Source organism: Gobius niger (genome assembly GCF_951799975.1).
Source record: "Gobius niger genome assembly, chromosome: 4".
In the NCBI taxonomy this organism is placed as follows: Eukaryota; Metazoa; Chordata; class Actinopteri; order Gobiiformes; family Gobiidae; genus Gobius; species Gobius niger.
This window is the reverse complement of record NC_136855.1, coordinates 10,594,508-10,615,173: the sequence shown is the minus strand read 5'-3', so window position 1 is coordinate 10,615,173 and position 20,666 is coordinate 10,594,508. Positions and strand designations below refer to the sequence as shown.

The following is a 20,666-nucleotide window of genomic DNA, read 5'->3' as shown; positions in this document are numbered from 1 at the left end:
TCATCACAAAAAAGCAGCACAATTCAATTTTGAACTTAAATTCCCGTGCTTGGTTTGTCTGGGCGCTCATCTTCGACGATGTTGTTCCGACTTGGCTCGAGTTCATGTGCTTTGTCGCGGAATGAGGGGATTTGGATGTGTCAAAATCAAAAAAACATGTTATTTCTTATTCTCATTTAGAGCTAGCTGTGAAGATTTAGTGCTTGCCTCCTCAAGAGCTTTTGGTTGTATATGAAATAAAAGATCGTTTTATCTTTAGCAAGCATTAGAGCCCTTTTGGGGACCATTATACTTTCACCATAGTTCTTTTGCACTAACAGAGAGGACATTAAACTTAGGGCGTTCCACATGGAAAGGCCCAGCAAATATACTTTATTTTTATTTTTTCCACCATAGACTGGCTTTGCTGCCCACTACCTCAATTTTAAAGGGACTGGATGCAAGTTGGTCAATTTTATGCTCGCTACTGCCACCTCAGGCCATACGTGTAACTGCAGTCTCTACATTAAGCTTGTGCATGACGGCGCCTCGGACCCGAAGTAACAACTTTTTGAGTGACAGCGCAGGATCTTGGAGGAAGTTGTGGTGAACAGGTCTGGGCTCATTCTACACATTGCTTGAACATGTAGCGGGAGAAAATTTTAGCATTTTTGAACTCTGTATAGTCCCTTTAAAGTACATCAGTAAAGGAGGCTAGAGCGTGAAAACCTGGATGTATACTTGTGTTTTTTTCAAAGTGTGGCACAGGTATCGTTGGTTCTCCGCAGCGTTTTGAAAATACTTTGGAGGTGCAGTAATTCAGTAGCTACAGACATTTGCCTTAAACGCCAATGACTAGCACGCTACAGGCATCTTTGGAGTTTCCCATATATGGTCATGTTCGAAGCAGCAAGTGGGGATAGAGAAAAAAAAATCTCCCATTTCTCCACAATTCCCACCCTCACCTATGGTAATGAGATTTGGGTAATGACCGAAAGGACAAGATTGTGAATACAAGCGGCCGAAATGAGTTTCCTTCGCAGGGTGGCTGGGCGCACCCTCCGAGATCGGGTGAGGAGCTCAGTTACCCGGGAGGAGCTCGGAGTAGAGTCGCTGCTCCTTCACGTCGAAAGGAGCCAGCTGAGGTGGCTCGGGCATCTGTTCCGGATGCCTCATGGTCGCCTCCTGCGGGAGGTGTTCCAGGCATGTCCTAGTGGGAGAAGGCCTCGTGGAAGACCCAGGACACACTGGTGTTACTATGTCTCCGAGCTGGCCTGGTGTCGCCTCGGGGTCCCCCCAGAACAGCTGGAGGAGGTGTGTGTGGATCGGGAAGTCTGGGCATCTCTGCTGAGACTGCTGCCCCCGCGACCCGGCCCCGGATTATGCGGAAGAAAATGGATGGATGGATGGATCTCCACTATTACTTGAACAAATGCTGAATTATGAATAGTTGGACTGGGACAAAATATCAGATCAGATCACAATACTTTTTCCTGCAACACCAAGTATCGATACTGTATAAAATATCGTAATACTTTCAATACGTTTCATCCTGCTCTCCTTCGTTTTCCAGTAACAGTTACGCAGCGCTTTGTTACATTTTGTGTTGATGCAATTTTCAATCTTAACACTAACACTCATTTGGTTTTTAAACTTTGGACACATGTTTTTCTTTTAAGGTAAACATATTACTTATACTTACTGTATCGCAATACGTATCGGATCAGCCCCTATCGTATCGTGACAAAATGTATCGTCCAGCCCTAGTGAATATGTTTTTCCACTAAATAAAGATACAGATACATGGAGAGGCGCAAAGTGGTTCAACTGCCCAGAAATACCTAAAAAATGGGTGAATGCTAAATCAGCTACATCAGCTTTATGCTACATATGCTAACATTAGCAACGAGTGCAGGTTTTTCGCTTCTACTGAACAATTTGCTGTGAAAAAAACATCCATATGGACCCGATTTTGGCTTGTCTTTATTGATGTGCGATAATATGTTTATAGTCTGCTAGAAAACAGCTAAAAAGAGTAAAATGTGAGATTCCCATGAGAGGTTTTCGTCCCCCTCGGCGAGGCCACGCCCCCTTGCACGACCTGTCATCTGTTTCTGTGTTACCTCACTTACAGCTCACTCCCCAGTAGAACCAAAGAATGGGTCGATTGGAGTGAACAAACATAATCTATGGGGACAATGTACTGCACCTTCATTTAACCAAAGGAGCCCATTCTGTCATAAAACTGCTGTGTGGAGTTAGCCATTTGGACATACGTAGCTTAGTCTTGTCCGAGTTTGCTTGACATTTCTCCCCAAAGCTCTCATGCACCTCTTGATGTTTACCAACAATAACAGGCCGTTGCTCCCTGAGAAATGTACTCCTCCTAAACAATCAGTGCTGTGGCTTAAATGTGTCTGTCTGCGTCCACTGCAGTCGGGACAGGAATAACTGGCATGTGGCCCTTGGAGAGCCCTCCCTGGAGGAGGGCACGGAGGCGATGCAGTGTGTGTGTGGGTTTTGTGTGTGTGTGTTTGTGCGTGTGTGTGTGTGCGTGTGTGTGTGCAGGGTCGAGATTAGCCTGTTAGCCTGAGCACAAGGCTTTTAGAGGCACTTAGACACAGGCTGCAGGAGACACTGGTATGCACTTCCCAGAGGAGCGTCTAGAGGGCTTCTGTCACGCACACCAAACCTGTTCACTGTCTCCAACTTGAGCTCCTGGAATCTTAGATACAGCCACGGCAACAAACAGTTAAAACATTGTCTGTTTGTATTTTTTCAAAGCCTACAATGAAAAGGCGATTGTGACTTAAAATAGGCCGATGTTCAAAGACATTCCCTGAAATTTTAATGCCTCCACCCGGACATGTGTATGATCTGAATCAGAATCATGATTTCCAAAAAATCTTTGAAGTGTTTTTGTAGAGTCAAATTATTTCAATGTGCTTCACAGAAAAAGAAAAAGATTTAAAGCAGTACTAAGCGCCACTGCAGGTGTCATAGCATGTTACGTTTTTTACTCATTAATTGTCCGTGAGAGTAAATACTACGCTGACAGAAAAGACAAAGGGAGAGAGGGATATTGTACATCCAATAACACAATGGAGATAATTTTTTTCCCCCGTGAACTTGGCTGTAAATACTGTTTAAATGGGGGGTATTATGTAAAATCGACTTTTTCAAGCTTTACATCATGTTATTATGTCATTCCCTCATTAAAAACATGCCTGAAGTGTTGCCTTGGCACATTCACGTATTTTTGAGTAATCTGTAAAAACTCTGATGGCGGCCATTTTAGGGATAGGTTTGCCTGAGTCCTCCTAGGAACGCCCCCACCTCCTGGAGACGCCTCCGAGCTTTCGTCACCAGCCGAATAACCAACCACTGCTCCTCAGCAGAACCCCCTCCCCACTGATGCCACAGACAGCGTGTGGAGGGGGCGTGTCGGAAAGGATCAGAGGTTCTTAAAGAGACAGAGGCCTATTTCAAGACATTCACTACAGCCATTTTGAGAGAGCAATTTAATACAAGGCAGTTATTCTAATTTATTGCATTTACAGACCAACAGAAGGTTTTGTCATCATTGTAGTGTGATATAGACTGGTGCTATGAGATTGAAAAAAGCATAATACCCCGTCTTTAAGTGGCGCTAGCCCACAGCTATTGCCTGCTAGCTTCTATTCCGTGATTCTATTAGTGTGTTTTGGTGCCTCCGACCCGGAGGCAGTGAAGTTGCAATTGTGGTTTTCTGGCCACAGACACCAGGGGGAGATGAAAGCCCCCCCAAATCATCCCATCAACACTTGTATTACCACCAGAGGGACTATAGCTAACTGCTAATTGTTCAGCAGCAGCAGAGACGAGCTCCACACTCCCCCCCCTCACTGCACATCCTTCACCTGCCCCCTCACCATGTCAAACACAAACACACGCAGAGATCGCAAACTAAGTGCTAATGTTTGAAGCCGCAGAAGAAGCAACAGTTGACAGAGGTTTGCAAAAGATGGTGCACTGATGGACATCTGACCGAACTGTTCTGATGCAGCTGAAATCCTCATGAAATGACCGTGTGGTTTGTTTGATAATCCAATATCTACAGGGAGCTGTCTGACTTTCTGCGTTCAAGTATTGGGGGAAATAAACTGTAAACTCTGCACTGTAAATGCAGAACAGGGTTTACTACCGACACATAATAGAATTGATTTGACTAAAAGTGAAGAGTGCAGATAGAGTTGTCATATTCACTGCTGCTGATTCAGCCTGGATTTGAACATTGTCAGAGTTGATTGTATTTGCATAAAACTGAATCGCAGCCTCACCATATGTTAAATCCTTACTCCGGGACCAGCAGAGAGCAGTGTGAACTCCAAACTGAATAACAACTGTAGTACTTCTAAGGAAAGGGAAATGCTAAGATATTTTTCTCCCAATTTGGCTGAGCCCCTTCTCAATTTCTTGAAATATTCCGTTCGTCTTGTTTTATTTTCACATTGTGTTGGTGATGCAGTAGTAATTCCCATATCGTTTTCAGTTTCTTGGGCTCCGTAATCTCGTGTCAATGCCACACTTGATGTCACCACTTGATGAGAATATGCTCCAGATCGTTTCACCAAAGACGATTTAGTTTCTGCTCCAATGCCCTTTTTAATCTGCCTTCATCTGTGTAATGAGGGTTTGATCAACTGACTGTACTATCTCTGATAATAGAGCGGAGACTTTCCCCACAGTATTATGTCCCATCACTTTGCCCTGCGCACAGAGTTTTTCCCTGATGCCACTGTTGGAATATCAATATGACAATAGAGCTGACCGACGCAAATGCAAAACACATCTCATTTTTTAGACGTAAGTCAGGCATTTTTCCCGGCAAGAGTTGCTGATGGTAAAGTGTCCTTCCTTTCTTTTGTACAATGCGATTAGCTTTCTTTCTTTCGCACCCTTAGATGTGCCATATAACAAAAACAGGTGTCAAGAGTGAGATAGGTTGAGAGCAGGAGAGGAAAGAGAAATCTAATGGTGTAGCTTAAGAATCACTTTGTCCCACTTACAAATAAATCTTCTCCAACATATTTCACATCACTTACTTTTTTTTTTTTTTTCGTAAAGAGCTTTCAAATGGAGTTCGCCAGCCTTGGCCTTATCTCTCCCGTGTCTCGTGGTATTTCGCTTCACTTCAGATTTGTGCTGATTGATAGAAAACGCTCCCTCCTCGCTCTCAGCTGGACATAAATCAGAGTGAAATTAACAGCAAAGAGAATTTATGAGAGTCAACAGGAGCCGAGGGAGACATTTACATCTCAGTCGATGATCAAATGCGGCTCGAGTACCGCGTGTAGGCTACTACTCACTGCTGTGAAATATATATACATGTTGGGATTGGGGGAGTAGTATAAATACGTCTTTTTCATCGTCTTTAGTCCACTGCCTGATCAACAGTTGGCGAAACATAGGAATCTCCACGGTGTCTCCTTGAGTTGGATTTCAGACTCAATGCTTGGGGAATTTTAGTGTTTTGTATTCATTTATTTATTATTAGAGATGCAACGATCCAGCTTTTTTGAAACCGATGCCAATACTGGAGTTTGAGTATCTGCCGATATCCGATATTTACCGATGCCAAGAGACTTTCTTAAAAGTGGCTTTCTCTGAATGAAGCATTTTATTGACTAAATTATATCTATTCATAAACTCTTGGAGAATACATTTAACAAGGATGACTTTTCTACACTAAATATCCTTGGGCATATGACAGGATTTAAGCTACTATAATATAATATAATGTTTGAGAGCCAAACAAGTTTCATTATGCTTGTGTGTAATTACAAGTATTCTATTGTATTGTATTTGTATTGTACAAATATGTTAGATCAGTTATTTACTAAAATACACTTGGCGTCAGCAGTGGTTATTTTATTTTATTAGGCTAATTTAGGTATCCCCTCCTGGAACCGCCACCTTAACGTGGTGGTGGGGTTTGAGCGCCCGAATGATCCTGGGAGCTCTGTTGTCGGGGGCTTCGTGCCCCTGGTAGGGTCTCCCATGGCAAACAGGTCCTAGGTGACGGGTCAGACAAAGAGTGCTACAGAAGCCTCTTATGAGAGACCAACAGGCCCGGTTTGAATCATGAGGCCGTCCTCCCGTGGACTGACCCCCTGCAGGAGGTGCCATCAGGGGCTGGTGCAATGTGATTTGGGCAGCTCCAACAGCTGCCCCCCTGACCCGGCAACGGAAAAGTGGAAGAAAATGGATGGATGGATGGATAATTTAGGTATTTCTATCATAGTTTCTGACCCAGCCTTGTTTAGTTTTCGTCAGCATTAGCATACTCCCGCTAGCTTTAGCATGCTATTGCTAACCGCCGATATCTCGCGGCAGTTAAAGAGGGGGTATTATGCTTTTTTCAATCACATAGCACCAGTCTATATCACACTACAATGATGACGAAACCTTCTGTTGGTCTGTAAATGCAGTACATTAGAATAACTGCCTTGTATAAAATTGCTCTCTCAAAATGGCTGTAGTGAATGTCTTGAAATAGGCCTCTGTCTCTTTCAGAACCTCTGACCCTTTCAGACACGCCCCCTCCACACGCCCCCTCCACACGCTGTCTGTGGCATCAGTGGGGAGGGGGTTCTGCTGAGGAGCAGTGGTTGGTTACTCGGCTGGTGACGAAAGCTCGGAGGCGTCTCCAGGAGGTGGGGGCGTTCCTAGGAGGACTCAGGCAAACCTATCCCTAAAATGGCTGCCATCAGAGTTTTTACAGATTACTCAAAAATACGTGAATGTGCCAAGGCAACACTTCAGGCATGTTTTTAATGAGGGAATGACATAATAACATGATGTAAAGCTTCAAAACTAACTCAGTGATTGAATTCTCCAGGTTCTTAGCGTTACAATGACATACAACATGCCCATTATCACTTAGATTTAAATTGTGTTTTTAGGGTGTTGAGAACCAAAACTGGTATCGGTTCAGTATCGGATAATTGTAGCCGATTCCCGATATCGTATTTTTCCAGTATTGGCTCCGATATCTGATACCAGTGTCGGATCGTTGCGTCCCTATTTGTTAAACCGTGCTTGCTGCATTATGTCTAGTATTCTGTGTTCTTATAGGTCTCTCCACTGTTTTACTCCCCTGACGTGGGCACGGCGACACAAAGCACAGCCTTCTCTAAACACTACGCATCACTTTCTTTGTTGGAGCAGATGCACAAAAGGTCAAATAACGCACTTTGTTGAAAAAAAAAGAAAAGAAAAGAAGTGACCTTTGCTGTCAACCCTGCCCACACAGAGCAGTTGCAACACACACACACACTGTTGCAATCCATGCGTTTTCTCACAAAACTGCAATTGCAATTATAGATATGTTAACTTTTCGTTTCACGCGCTGCTGCTGCTGCTGTTGTGACGAATACACTTTCAAAGAGTGACAAAAGGAGAGCGACAGTTTTGGGAAACTGTGTACGAACTGCGAATTGCACTCAAGGTTTTGACAAAAGAGCCATGTTTTGTTGAGAAATGAGTTCAATCATTTGGCGGCTCGTTGCAGTGAGTTCGAGGTCTTATCAGTGGAGGGGAGAAAAAAAAGTGTTCGATGAATTCTCTGGGGAATCGGAGAGCGAGGATCGGCTGCAGCATGAATTTTCCATGAGCAGACGCACAGTACATGAACTGTTTCTCGTATGACCTCTGCCGTCTGCTCCTCCAGGCTGCAGAGGGCCAGCCCCAGAGCGCCGCAGAGTTCCTGCCCGAGTTCGGCCTCTTTCCGCTGGGCAGCTTCACCGAGGAGCCCCCCGAGGAGCACGGCCTCGCCTCCAAACAGGACGACCAGGTCAGACACACCATCTACTGTAATACAGGCTTGTTAACAAGAACATGGAGGGGAAAAAAACAGTAACAGAAAACGGTTGTACGCTCTGCTTGTCTATCAGCTTGCACTAATTTGCATTTTAATTCAATCTTCCATCGCTCAATAAAACATTGGGACAGTGCAATACGGCCTGTGTTTTGCAGTGTTCACAACATACTCTGTAAGGAAGTTGACTCGACGAACAAAAAGTCAGGTATACAGCTTTAAAGTGGACATGTGGACACATATATTTTACGTTTTGTCATTTGAAAACATGCCTCTGTAAGAATTAACCTCTTAATCCTCACCTGAACCGAGCATTTGGCATTACCCAAATCTAAAAGCTTATTGAAAAAAAAAAGCATCAAAACAGCAACGGAAATGAGGATGAAAATAACACAATTAAAAAGCAACAGAAACACGACTCAAAAGTGATGAAACAGCAAAAAAAAGTGACAAAAGAGTGAGAAAAATATGCGACAAAAAAGTTCAGATCGATCAGTCTTGTAGGTCTTAGCTTTCAAATGAAGTGCTGCACTGGCCGATAGGCATTGAGAAGGTTTTAGATTTGGGTAAAGCTGCACTGGAGAAAATGCGCTCGCTTGGAGTAATGGGGGATAAGAGGTTAAATAGTAACAATGACATGCAGTAAGAGCTGGTGAAGATCTTGACTGGGGCTCCTCCTGCTGGCAGCTGTAAGAATAATTCTCTTAAAAATAACTTTGTGTTGGACGTACGGCGTGTGAGCAGCTCCAGCAGTGCGATGAACACACTTCAAGCACAGAAACTCAAACTCGATAATGTTTTTGGGCTTTAAGAACGTGGAGGAAGGTTTTTGGGTTTGAACAATGACGCGAGGCGCTGACACCGTAGAAGAAGAAACAGCTACATTTTCCAGCTTTGTCCGAGGATTTTAAGTTGGAATAAATCAATTATTATTTTTCGCTAATGTGTTGGAACTTGGGCAGTGTGCGAAGAGGGAGCTGACAACTCTGGTGCGAACATTGTTGAAGTCGTGCTGTGAAGTCCCTATAGAAACAAACTGAGTGTAAATTGGAAACAATGTGTGAAAGTGCTGGCGTTGTGATGTGACTTGTTGAAGTCTGAAGAGGCAGGCTGTGCACATGCGATGGCCGTTATAGAGGGACAATAAATGAGCTTTCATTCATGGCCAAGGCTCTTAGTAGGTGAACGAGGAGCAAAAATACTTGTTTGAGCCGGTCAGCCATGAAATAAGTGACCAGAGGAAGTTGAATATACTGTACCTGTGCAGAAAATGAATATGAGAAATACGGTATTTCCATTTAGGTCAGTTTTACTTTGTATGTAATAAACAATACGTGCAACATAATTATACCAAGGATTAAACTCAGAAGAGCTCACGACTGCTCGAACAGGAGAATATATAAAACCTAATTCCCGCCCCCCTCTCTGAAACTGTTATACATTTATCAGTTTATTAAAAATGATCATTTTCCAATAAGCCAAATATGTTTTTCCTCTAATTATTCAGACATCATATATTTAGATATTTTACAACTACAGTCATTTTATATTTGGACATTACCACTCAATACCACTCAAGACCTTCTACTTTTTACACTCTTGTCGTCTGTCGTGTTTTTGTGAATGTTGTTGCTGTCTTTTCTTGGGAGTCCCGACAAATGTAATGGCTGATGGGACATAGGCTGGGGACAATGGATTGTCACGTTTTTCCCTTAAAAAGACCATTTGGCTGATGAAGGTCATAGCGCCGAAATGTTGACTTAAAGGTGCATTATGCAACTTTTTATTGGATCCAGCGGCTGTATGAGTGGTCAGCATGGCCTTTACTTTACATCGCAGTGGTCTCTAGGACGGTCCAGGATCAATTGTTTGGAGGGTTTTCACTGCGGACGAACCCTCTCACCAGAAAACCTACAAAACAATTGATCCCGGAGCGTTGGAAAGGCCTCTATGATGGAACATGAAGGCGCCACGCTGACCATGATCAAATACACACAAATATCTCACAAAAAGTGATTTTTATAACGCCCTTATAAAATAAGATATATTTTTGCAAGTGTGCAGGACTTTTTCCTGATCCCTTTAGACAAAACCTTGAATTTAGCTAATCAACCCTTACTTCTAACGCTATCTAAAATAAATGGTAACAGTGGCTAAAAGTTTTGGGGGCTTGAACACTTCTAAAAATCCACAGTTTTGCCGCATTTAACCATATACAGTTTTGCCATTATTCCCCATGAAGGTCTGTTTAAAAAGAGGAGAACAGCTCTAAAACAAAGTCGGCGACTGTCCGGGAGCTTCCAGTTGTCTCTTTTGATCGTAACTCATTTTCCCATCACTTATTCACAGGAAATCTATAAATCGAAACCCCATGGAGGCATTCTAACAGTCACGTGGCCCCATGACGACAGTAGAGCAGGTCTAAAGGCAGCAGCGGTGTCCACAGGCTGCCAAAAGTCTTTCAATTTTAGATTTGAATTTAAAGTTGCTTTGTAATATTTTGGATTATACTGTAACCAGAAATACAAGAGTGCTCCTAATGACCAGCTCGACACAGGAAATGCCACTATTTTTCCAGTGGGGGTTAAATCTCATGTTAGGCTGTGAAATATCCAAGTATCCACATTTTTCTTGCTTTTTGCCTTTTCTATGAAAGGGCTTATCTAAATGAGATGTAAATGAGCCATATTGTCACTCAGAGCAGCAGAGAGAGGTGAGAACAGCCCAAAAGTTTAGAGGCCGATTTCAATGGTTAGAAATATTCTGGGTCCTTAACTTCAAATTGCTCTCACTTCTCCAAATATGATCAGATTTCCATCTGTTACACATTGTTGGAAAGGTTGGATACTACACTTAAACAATCTGTGAAAAGCTCAAAATGCCCCCAGAGCCGACTTGTGTCCCTGGTTCCATATCTGCAATTGGAAAATTGATAAGCAGTGTGCCTTTAAGTTTTAAGCCTTGAATAGACCTGAACGTTAAAGGGACTAGATGCAAGTTGTTCATTTTTATGCTCACTACTGCCACCTCAGGTCTTACGCGTAACTGCAGGTACTATATTAAGCTCGTGCATGACGGCACTTTGGACCCGAATTAACTTTTTGAGTGACAGTGCAGGATTTTAGAGGCAGTTGTGGTGAACAGGTCTGAGCTCATTCTACACATTAGGACATGGCTGGAACATGTAGGGGGAGGAAAATACTTACATTTTTAAACTCTGTATAGTCCCTTTAAGTAAGATAAATAATGAAAACAAAAACACTACAATATGGTCAGAAATGGTTGATGAAGACCAGTTTAGTAACAGTGTTCATATGTTTAATGCTGGCTCTGTATTCTAAGCAATGATATGTGCTCTCCTCTCACTCCTGTTGTTAGCACATTAGAGAAGAAGCCACAGCAGATTTAAAATAGCTTTTCAGTGTGTATATGATCTTATATAATCTGCACTGAGGGGCCACTGTTTTGTGCAAAGCCCGTCTCACAGCGTCTATGAACAATGCAGTAACAACAGGTGGGTCTGACTCCGTAATGACTGATGAGCTGTGGAGGAGGCTGCGCCCGCTCTCAGTGGGCAGTAACACCTGCTAGAGATGTGCAGTCACATTGCCTCTCTCGTATAGGCATTATTATTATTTCCACTGGTAATACACACAGTTACTCTTTAGTGGATTAACCCCTTAACTCCCACCTGAACCGAGCACATTTTCTCCAGTTTGGCTTTACCCCAGACCAAAAGCTTCTGGAAAAGCTGTGAAAATAGCAACAAAACTGAGACGAAAACAATGATGGAAATGTGACAAAAAAGTGAGAAAACATTGACTAAAAAGTGATGAAAAAGTGATGAAAAATTGATGAAAATTTCACAAAAATGTCACAAGAAATTGACAAAAAAATGACGAAAAAATGACGAAAAATGACGAAAAAATGACAAAAATGTGACAAAAATGTGACAAAAATGTGACAAAAATGTGACAAAATAATTACAAAAAAATTTGACAAAAATGTGACAAAATGTGACAAAAAAATGACAAAATGTGATAAAAAATGGACAAAAAATGACAAAAATGTGATAAAAAATTGACAAAAAAATGACAAAAATGTGACAAAAAATGACAAAAAAATGACAAAAAAGTTACAAAAATGAGTTGAATACCCAACATAAAAATGATGGGAAAAAAATCTGATGACGTGAGGAAAAAGATCCTCTAGGTTTATGCGGGAGTTATGAGGTTAAACGTGTTTTCATCGGAGACTTGCAAGGGCCCTCGATGTTTGTTTTATGTTCTCCTCCACAATTATCGCCTTCTTTACTCCTCTCTCAGACCTCTCAAACCAGCCACCAGGTGTCTTATTAATCCACGTCGTTGCCGTTTTTCTTTTTTCACCTTCAATATGAGCAGTGTTCCCTGCATACACACCAGCCCTAAGGCAGCAACTCTATTCTGTGCGTTTGTAGAATATTCAATTTCCTCAAAGTTGCCTCCTCTCCTCCCACACGAATCTATTTGGGGCGAATCTCTAATAAGTTTGTGTTAAACATGCAGCTAAGTGTCTGTGTGATGTAAGAGCAGGAAACTCACTATCAAAGCCGTGAAAGCGCTTAGGGCAGACCGTGATGACTTCCCTCTCAAAGAAACCCCTCTTTTTTTTTTTTCTTTTACCAAATCTAGCGATCACTGATGAAAAAAAACACCCCCGGAAAACAAATTGCAGCGCATGTGTTATTTGTCAGACAAGGGAGAGGCGTCTGTGTTACAGCTCGAGTCGTTTATTATGGGAATGGTTCGGAAAGAGGGTCATTTAGCTTGAAAGATGCAGCTTTTAGGGTTTTGATGCAGGGAGCGGCTATAGTGATATGAGAGACAGAAAGCAGATACCGTAATAATGATGACACAAAATGGAGGCTGCGTGGAGAAGGGTTACGCATTTGTTGTCTGATGCTCTCAAGTAATCGAAATGAATCAAGAGGGGTCATTTATTTCACATGTGCACAGGGAGAACACGGAGCAGGGAGAGTCTGCCTCAGAGTTCGGACTGACTTTTACCTAAACACACAAAGAAGGAAAAGAAATGCATGGTCACATATACGCTTTCTAGTTGGATTGAGCGACACAAACCTATGTACACAGACTGAGATATAGCTCAAAAGTAAAACAGAATGAATAAATAAGTGAATAAAAAGGACAATGATGGAAGGTATAATCTAATATGACATTTGTTCTGTATTATGATGGTACTGACTATATGTGGTGACTTTCTGGAGGGCTCTGCATGACACTTACACAGTACTGGTGTGTTATTGAGTTGTCCGCCTGCTGCATTTGTGATGAGCTGGGATCGTTGTGCATTGGCTCCCACGATAATCAAGTAATTATAACATTTACGGGGGTTGGGGTTTATAAGTTTTACTTCTTTCCACTCCTTAATCGACTACCTCTAAAGATGTACATGAAACTCAATGTATGTAAACTCATGATGTAAATAATTATATGCATATGTACTAGGGTTGGGCGATGTCCCCTTAATTGGCAGCTGACGATGTTTACAGTGAACCATTGTGAGGGATGATGGTATTGCAGGATAAATGTATCTAAACTAAACCTGATCTGAACAGAGTCATGGAACACGAATTTTGCAACAGAAATGTGTTAAAGCTCGTGTGTAAAGTCTGAGAAGAGCGTCATCTGCTCCTCCAAGACTCTTATCACACTAATACAACTGTAGATCAGAGCTTATTATTTGCATTTGCTCAATTTGATCATAATGTTAAAGAAACAGTGGGTGAGCAGTTTGCATCCGCGCGCCGCCCGGTCCGTGTGCTCGTAGCCTCGTACCTCCTGCGCCTCTTTCTCTCCTCTCTCGGTCCTTCGTGAGAATATCCAAACCCATGTGTCTCAACCAGCTCCGATGTGATATCCATCGCGGCATTTTAAATCTGTTTAGTTTCCGTACGAAAAGCAAAGCGAGACCACGCGGTGTTACACAGTGAAGCTGCTTTCAGAGAGAGAGCCCTGCGTGTCAGAAACAGAGCAGCGCTGCGTCTTTATTTTAACAATTACAGCTAACATGCCATGTCTCTGGCTTCTGACAGGCCACTTAAACTAGCGTGCATATTAGTTGTATTTGTGATTTAATTTACAGTGCAATCCCTGCACAGTTTGTAGTTTTACTAGGCCCACAGAAGATCAGTTTGTGTTTCTGACAGGAGGGGGCGTGGCATCACGATGGTGGCTCTCCATCATGGTGTTGTTCATCCATCACGATGGACGATGTTATAACCCTAACATGTACGTGATTTTAGAATATGTAGTGAACACAAGGCCATCGGGAAGCTGAACTCCCTGCCCTCCCTCTCACCCCTCTTCTCTTACCCTCCTCTCCGTAATCAAGGATGAGAGAAATTTAGTTTCAAATCATTCACATGGTTTGCCAAATACAAAATTTGAATTTGAATTTGTTGCTATTACTAAGGCTGCACATAATCATACAAATTTGCATGAATTTGTCATGTATTTGATACTTGAAATAAACATCAATCTATCAACCAAAAACAAAAGTTCAGCTCCACAGAGTAACTCAAAGATTGATATTACACAGTGTGTCAGAATGAGGCGCATTTAGATTCTCAAATTATTGATGAGGTGCTGCAATAAAATGGCAGGAAGTCACAATATATCACAAAATCCTCATGTTCTTCCATCTCACTCTGATTTACACTATTTTTTTGCTAATACATCCTAAAATAAAAATGCATGACAACTTAAAACCACACCATCCAACATTTTACCCAATGTTTAGTTTAGTTTCAGCTCATTCCTAAATGAGTTCCATTTGCCTTGTTCTGGTCTTGATTTGATGCGGGGCGACAGTGGCTCAGATGGCGCCCGCAGGTGCTGACTGTCTTTGTGTGAGTGAGTGGTTGGTTTTGGTCAGAGCCATAGTCTCCACTCCAGGGCAGCTGTCACTACCCAGTGTGGAGTGAGCGAATGAATAATCATGATAATGGCTTACCCTTTGCACTTTTCTAACCTGAGTTGACAAGCTTCTCAAAGTGCTTCACCGTTGTCATTATTCCTTCACTCCACACTCAATGGCGGTGAGTTACTATTGTAGCCTCAGCCGCCCTGGGGTGGACTGACAGAGGCGAGGCTTAGAGTTGTCACAATAATTACTATATCGACTTTTTAAGAAATGAGAGCTGAACAATAATCTTTAGAGCTCAATATTTGCTCCCCCATTTTTCCTTGTAAGGGTTAATGACATTTTTAAGCTTCTAAGTCTGCGTTTATCACAATATTTTCCTGCCTCAATATATCGAACTTTATTCATACATGGGTGGGTGAAGTGTCTTGCACAAGAACATGACGACAGCCTGTACTTCCAAGAGCCGGGATTCGAAACGCCATCATGACAGCAATTTAGCACAGATTCACTGTTTGCCATTGTTAACATGTTGTGGCGAAGAAACTGCTCGTTCCACGCACCTACGCTGTGTCTTTACCATTAACGATGTGTTTCATGTGTTTATATAAACCTACACCATAGTTCAGATACCAGCACTTTGCATTTACAATGAATGAGCTGCTCACTGTTTACAGGCCATATGACAGCAATGCCACAGTCTTTATCTAAGCTCCATGTAATTTTGTGTTTAGTTAACAGGCGCGTGAGTGCCTGGAATGTAGATGAGGAGGCTGTATTGTACTATGCATCTATTATGTCCCTGCACATCAATTAAAAGGTGAGCAACAAAATGTAACAGGCTGGAATGGATCTTGCCGCTGTGTGGGCTGTAATGTAACTCTGGCTTGACAAAGCTTTAATGGGACATAAAGAGGTGCGCGCTGTGCATGCAATTCACTAACAATGTGAATGTCAAGGCTAACGTCTTTTGAAAGTATAAAGCTGTTAGATATTGCTAAAGTTGTAGTACCAAGTATCTCAGTTTTCAAACAGGATGAAGAACTTGAATCTGAATCTGATCGCACTGAATTCATTTGCATTTTCACAAATTCTTCACCATGTTTTGTTGGAAACGTGGCGTTGGAACAAAAGAATATGAACCTTTATTGGGCTGAGGTCAGCTCTAAATAAAAACAAAACGTTTAGGAAGGGAAATACCATTATCAGGGTCTGACACGTGGCTTTTTTACAGCGCTATCATTGGAAATCCTCTTGGAAAATGACACCCCAATTGAATTCTTTGGTGGGATAATGGGCTTTTCTGGAACAGAGAGACCAAGGCAACATTTATGCCAAATTCGCTTGCCGAAAGCTGAACGATTTGGCCAAAAATGGGCTTAAACCGATCCACAATATTTCCCTGACCAAGAACAATCATGGAGGGACCCGTCCTGGTCCATTTTTCATATGGTTTTGACTTCAAAGCAGTTTTGAGAGTGCAGTCATAATGTTTGAGTCCAGAAGCAGTGAATAATTTCTCTGATCACCCAAAGCCTTTCTCAGGCTCCGCCATAAGTCTCTCCCGCATTTTCTCCCCATGCTCAGAGCCATATGTGAGAAGCAGATTTTTTATTTGATGATTCAGAAGAGTGATGGCAGTGAGGCTGGAGAGTTTTGTGAAGGAAAGAAAGGACTTAAAAAAAAGACGTCATACTTAAATGACAATTTAGTGATGTATTGGCGTAGTTCCGCTGAAAATGTGCATTTGTCAAAGGCTTTATACCTGGTATGAAGTAGAGAAGAGGTTTGCATATATATTGTCAAAGCCTTCACACTGATTTAAACCTGTTGTTACTGTAATCAATGTATTTTCTTGCAGTAGAATACATTTCTTTTGCCACCATAGATTTACATTGCAGTGGCGGTTGGTGATGTAAACTCTGTTAGTTGTTTAATATCAGATCTACAGTTCATCAGACATGTGGCTACAGAGACACAACAAGTCAAACATTTTCTCTAAACGGCAATCAAAGAGCTACATATCGTCATTCAAACAGCAGACTATTTACTAGTAACTATGCATTTACCCCAAGTAGTAGTACATAAACGAGTACAATTTACGTCCTGCTTAAAGTTAACAGCGCTGTTCACACAGGCAGAGAAACAGGCGAAGAAAACAGTAAGTTAAAACACTCACCCAGTTGCATGGAGTTTCTCTCATCCTTACGTCTGTTTAGCCTCTTTGAAACTTCACAGAATCACAGCAGCTTTCCCACTTCATCCTGTGTCGCCAGCAAAAAGTCCCCTGGCAAAGAGTAGTCCAAAAATATGAGAAGACAGTCTGTATATTCCAGCGGTCTTTTGCTGGTTTCTTCAGTGTTTTGAGAAGCCGCGTGCAAGTGAATGTGACCAACGAGGAGCCTCTATGCAGACGTCAGCTCATGCTGTGCGTGCTCCAGGACTAATCTTAAACTTGCCCCAATTTGTGTGTATGTGCTGGGACCATGCGCGACTGCCATCTACTAATCACTGTCATGTTTGTGTGTGTGAGCGCAGGACGAATAGAAACTGTTCAAAATTGTGATCAGATGCATGAAACTACAATGATTATACACATTTTTGACATTAGGCAATTAGTTATTATATGAAATAAGCGATAAAAAATGACAGGAACTGACTTAGTCCTCCTAGCCCTTGGATAGCAGTGGTCCCTGAGCGTCTCTGTCTCGGAAAAACAGATCGCATGCAGAGTCAAAATGCAACACATTATCACCAATCGTTGACGCAGAAGTGAGAGTCTAAATTAGCACAGTGTTTTCTTTGGTGATCCGCCCTGTTCATTTTTCAATACTGCCTCAGTCGGATCTAATTTGAGTAGCAACTAAGAGCTTAAATGGGTTTAATGCATTGCACACATAACTTCCCTTTACTTATCTTATCTTACCTCACTTTAAAAAAAAAGTCCTGCATGAGTATCACACTGTAGGTTTTAGGCTTTAATCTACAAACAATCATACATTGTGTCTCCATGAGTTCTATTATACATACATCTCCTAACACCACACTTTCTACTCTATAGAGGGCTATAAATTAGACCTCAACATATGTGCTGAAATGCATGTGATTCTTATATGCAAATATGGCAGTCTTCTCAATTGTCAGCACTCTTGGATGTGTGAAAGCGGTGCTCTATTATTGGATTTAAAACATTCATCACACATTTAATTGTAGTCACAAAGATCACCAATTGTATAGCACACAGCAACAGCTGTATATAAGAGGTGGGTGGTAAGAAAGAAAGGAAAGAGTAAACTTTACTGAAAATATATAATTCAAGTAGAGGTAAATATGTAAGTACTTAAATTACTGCCTGCCTGAAGTACTGAATAAGTGTTCAAGGGTAAAGCTTCTGCTTTATGTTTTAATGTACATGATAAAATTTTGATATTTCCAATGAATACATAATATTTTCATGAAAGATCAAAAGTTTAATTACTTTAAATTTGTCATTAGCTTATTTCTATTACAGATTTACTCACACACATTCATTCAGGTAAGAACACTGTATTTTCTAAACAATCTTAAAGTACTGTGAAAAAAAACTACTCCTTGAAGTATAAAGATTACTCACGTGAGCCTACATGCACTTAAGTAAATGTAGCTGATTATTGCCCACCCCTGGGTACAACAAAGGAAACGCAGTCTTCCCGGTCAAATAAACACTTGTTTAGCTATAATATATACAATTATTATGACAGGTCGCCCCAGCGGCATGGTGCAGGATGGGCCATATCACTCTGTTCATTGATGCTTTCATTCTCAGACCTCTGTCCTTGTAACTATTCTCCGTATGAACCTGTTGGGCCTCCTCATCGATCCTCCATCTCTCTGCTGCGAGTGCCGCTTCTGAAGACGTGCTGCTTTTATCACATGCTGTTCCCAGAACGCCACACATCTGCTCCTGTCGTCACTGTGGCTATTGTGGCTGCCTCTGTCACTACCTTGTATTGATTTGTATTTCGTATTTCAAGTACAGACATTTTTTATCGAGGGAGCAGCAAATTCGCCAGTGCAACAATAGAGTCTGTCATACAATGCTTTGCAAGTGGTGACAAGTGGCAATTATCCAGGGTTTTACGTGTTATAATTAGCACTTTCATCTTGAATGGTGGTTTTCCCAGTGTGTGACCAAATTGTGCCAATATGCTTCTGACAAGATGAGCCGAGACCCCGACCAGTACCACAACAATATTTGTCCATTCGATTTTGAGCGAAAAAAGATCTATTCTGTCGGACAAAATAGCCGTCAAAGGTCGTCAGGCGAGGTGTTTCCACAGCCATTTGTTGCCCAACGAGGGATCCAGTTCACTCCGATGTGGGGCCACTTTTGCGACAGGCTTTGGCTGCTTGTTAGACTGGTTTGGGAGTGGGCTTCGAAAACACATAACGCGCGACTACACATTGACTGCGTGTGGGAGAATGAACAGTCAAGCAAACAGGCCATTTGCTCTGCCCGATCCCGTCAGATCTCGGGAGCTAAGCAGGGTAGGAGATGGTCGGTACTTGGATGGGAAACCGTTTGGTAACACCAGGAAGCCTGAGTGAATGTTGTGAGTGATTGAGTGGTTGGAGGTGGTCAGAGGGGCCGAGTATGGAGTGAATGAATAATGGCGACAATCTAACGCTTTGAGAAACTTGGTAATACAGGCTTGTAAAGCGCATTACAAGTGTAATAATGAGTATTATTAAACAGAGCAAGCCTAAAAACAGAAACATACATTTGTAATATTTAACCTACCTGCAGCTCCCTATTTTGATGATCAGCTTTGTAATCGGTGAGAATAGTAAGGTAATCTTGAGTTAAAATGTTTGGCTAAACAAAGCTAGCTTACTAGCAACCACATTTTTCAGTTGGGCACTTGCCTCGAGAACATAAACCAGGCATTTCTTGTTTGGAAAATGTTTCGAAAGCACCATTTACTGTAAATCCATTGTATCGGACAGAGAGGTCAAATAATTGAAAATGAAATATAAACAGGATGTAGTTTCCCTAACACAGCGCCACCCGTCGTTAGAAACAAGCCGACCCCTGCATCACCACACCATATCACATGTAGCCTATATATATATCATCAATCTCTCTATCACTATACCTATGTGCCATATGTTTTGACTCACTGGGATAAAAAGGGTTGCTAACAAGCAAAAGATATACTGCAACATAATTGGCAGCTGACGATGTTTACAGTGAATCATCGTGAGGGACGATGATATCGTCTATCTCTCATTATATGCATTTTAAAGACATTTACATAGCCTATATATAGGCTGCATTTTATTTATGTCCGGAAAAATGTGAGATTCCAGGATAAACAGAGTTACAGAACAATCATGCATAAAAGTCTGAGAGGAGGACGACTTATTCAGAGCTTCATCTGCTCCTCAATATCAAGGCTCGTATTATCCTAGTGTAAATGTAAATCGGAGCTTATTTTTTGAATTTTCTCAATTGTACCATTACGTTGCAATTGTAACATTACAACGGGACAATATTTAGCACTTTGCATCGTAGCCTACGACAGGAGTGGTTCTCCATGGTGATGGTGGTCCTCCATCACGATGGTGGTCATGATTTCGTAACTACCCTATAGGTTGTTAATGGTATTTTTGCCACCTGTAAGTGAGTGGTGTCCATGGTGAAGGTGTTAAAAGGTTTGTCCACGATTGACTGAAGCAACAAATAGAAATCAATTGTCCGTCGGCGCCGTTTGTTGATGTGCAATGGGTGATAAAGTGGGAAAGTGGTTGTGGCTGACGCTTTTATCGCCGAGGTTTGCTTTAAAGTGGCACAGTTCAGTTAAGCCACTCTGCAGAGGAGCCTGGTAGTAATCTGCTACATTAACGTGTGGAATGTAACTGTACT

General features: G+C 41.9%; 1 protein-coding gene across 1 annotated transcript in view; it reads left to right on the top strand.

Moving 5' to 3' along the window:
• Positions 1-20,666, top strand: part of adamtsl3 (ADAMTS-like 3) — a 272,825-nt gene that overhangs the window by 34,024 nt on the left and 218,135 nt on the right. Inside the window, exon 3 of the mRNA XM_079555014.1 lies at positions 7,691-7,813. Coding sequence (XP_079411140.1) covers positions 7,691-7,813 — 123 coding nt within the window. The remainder of the gene's footprint in view (positions 1-7,690; positions 7,814-20,666) is intronic.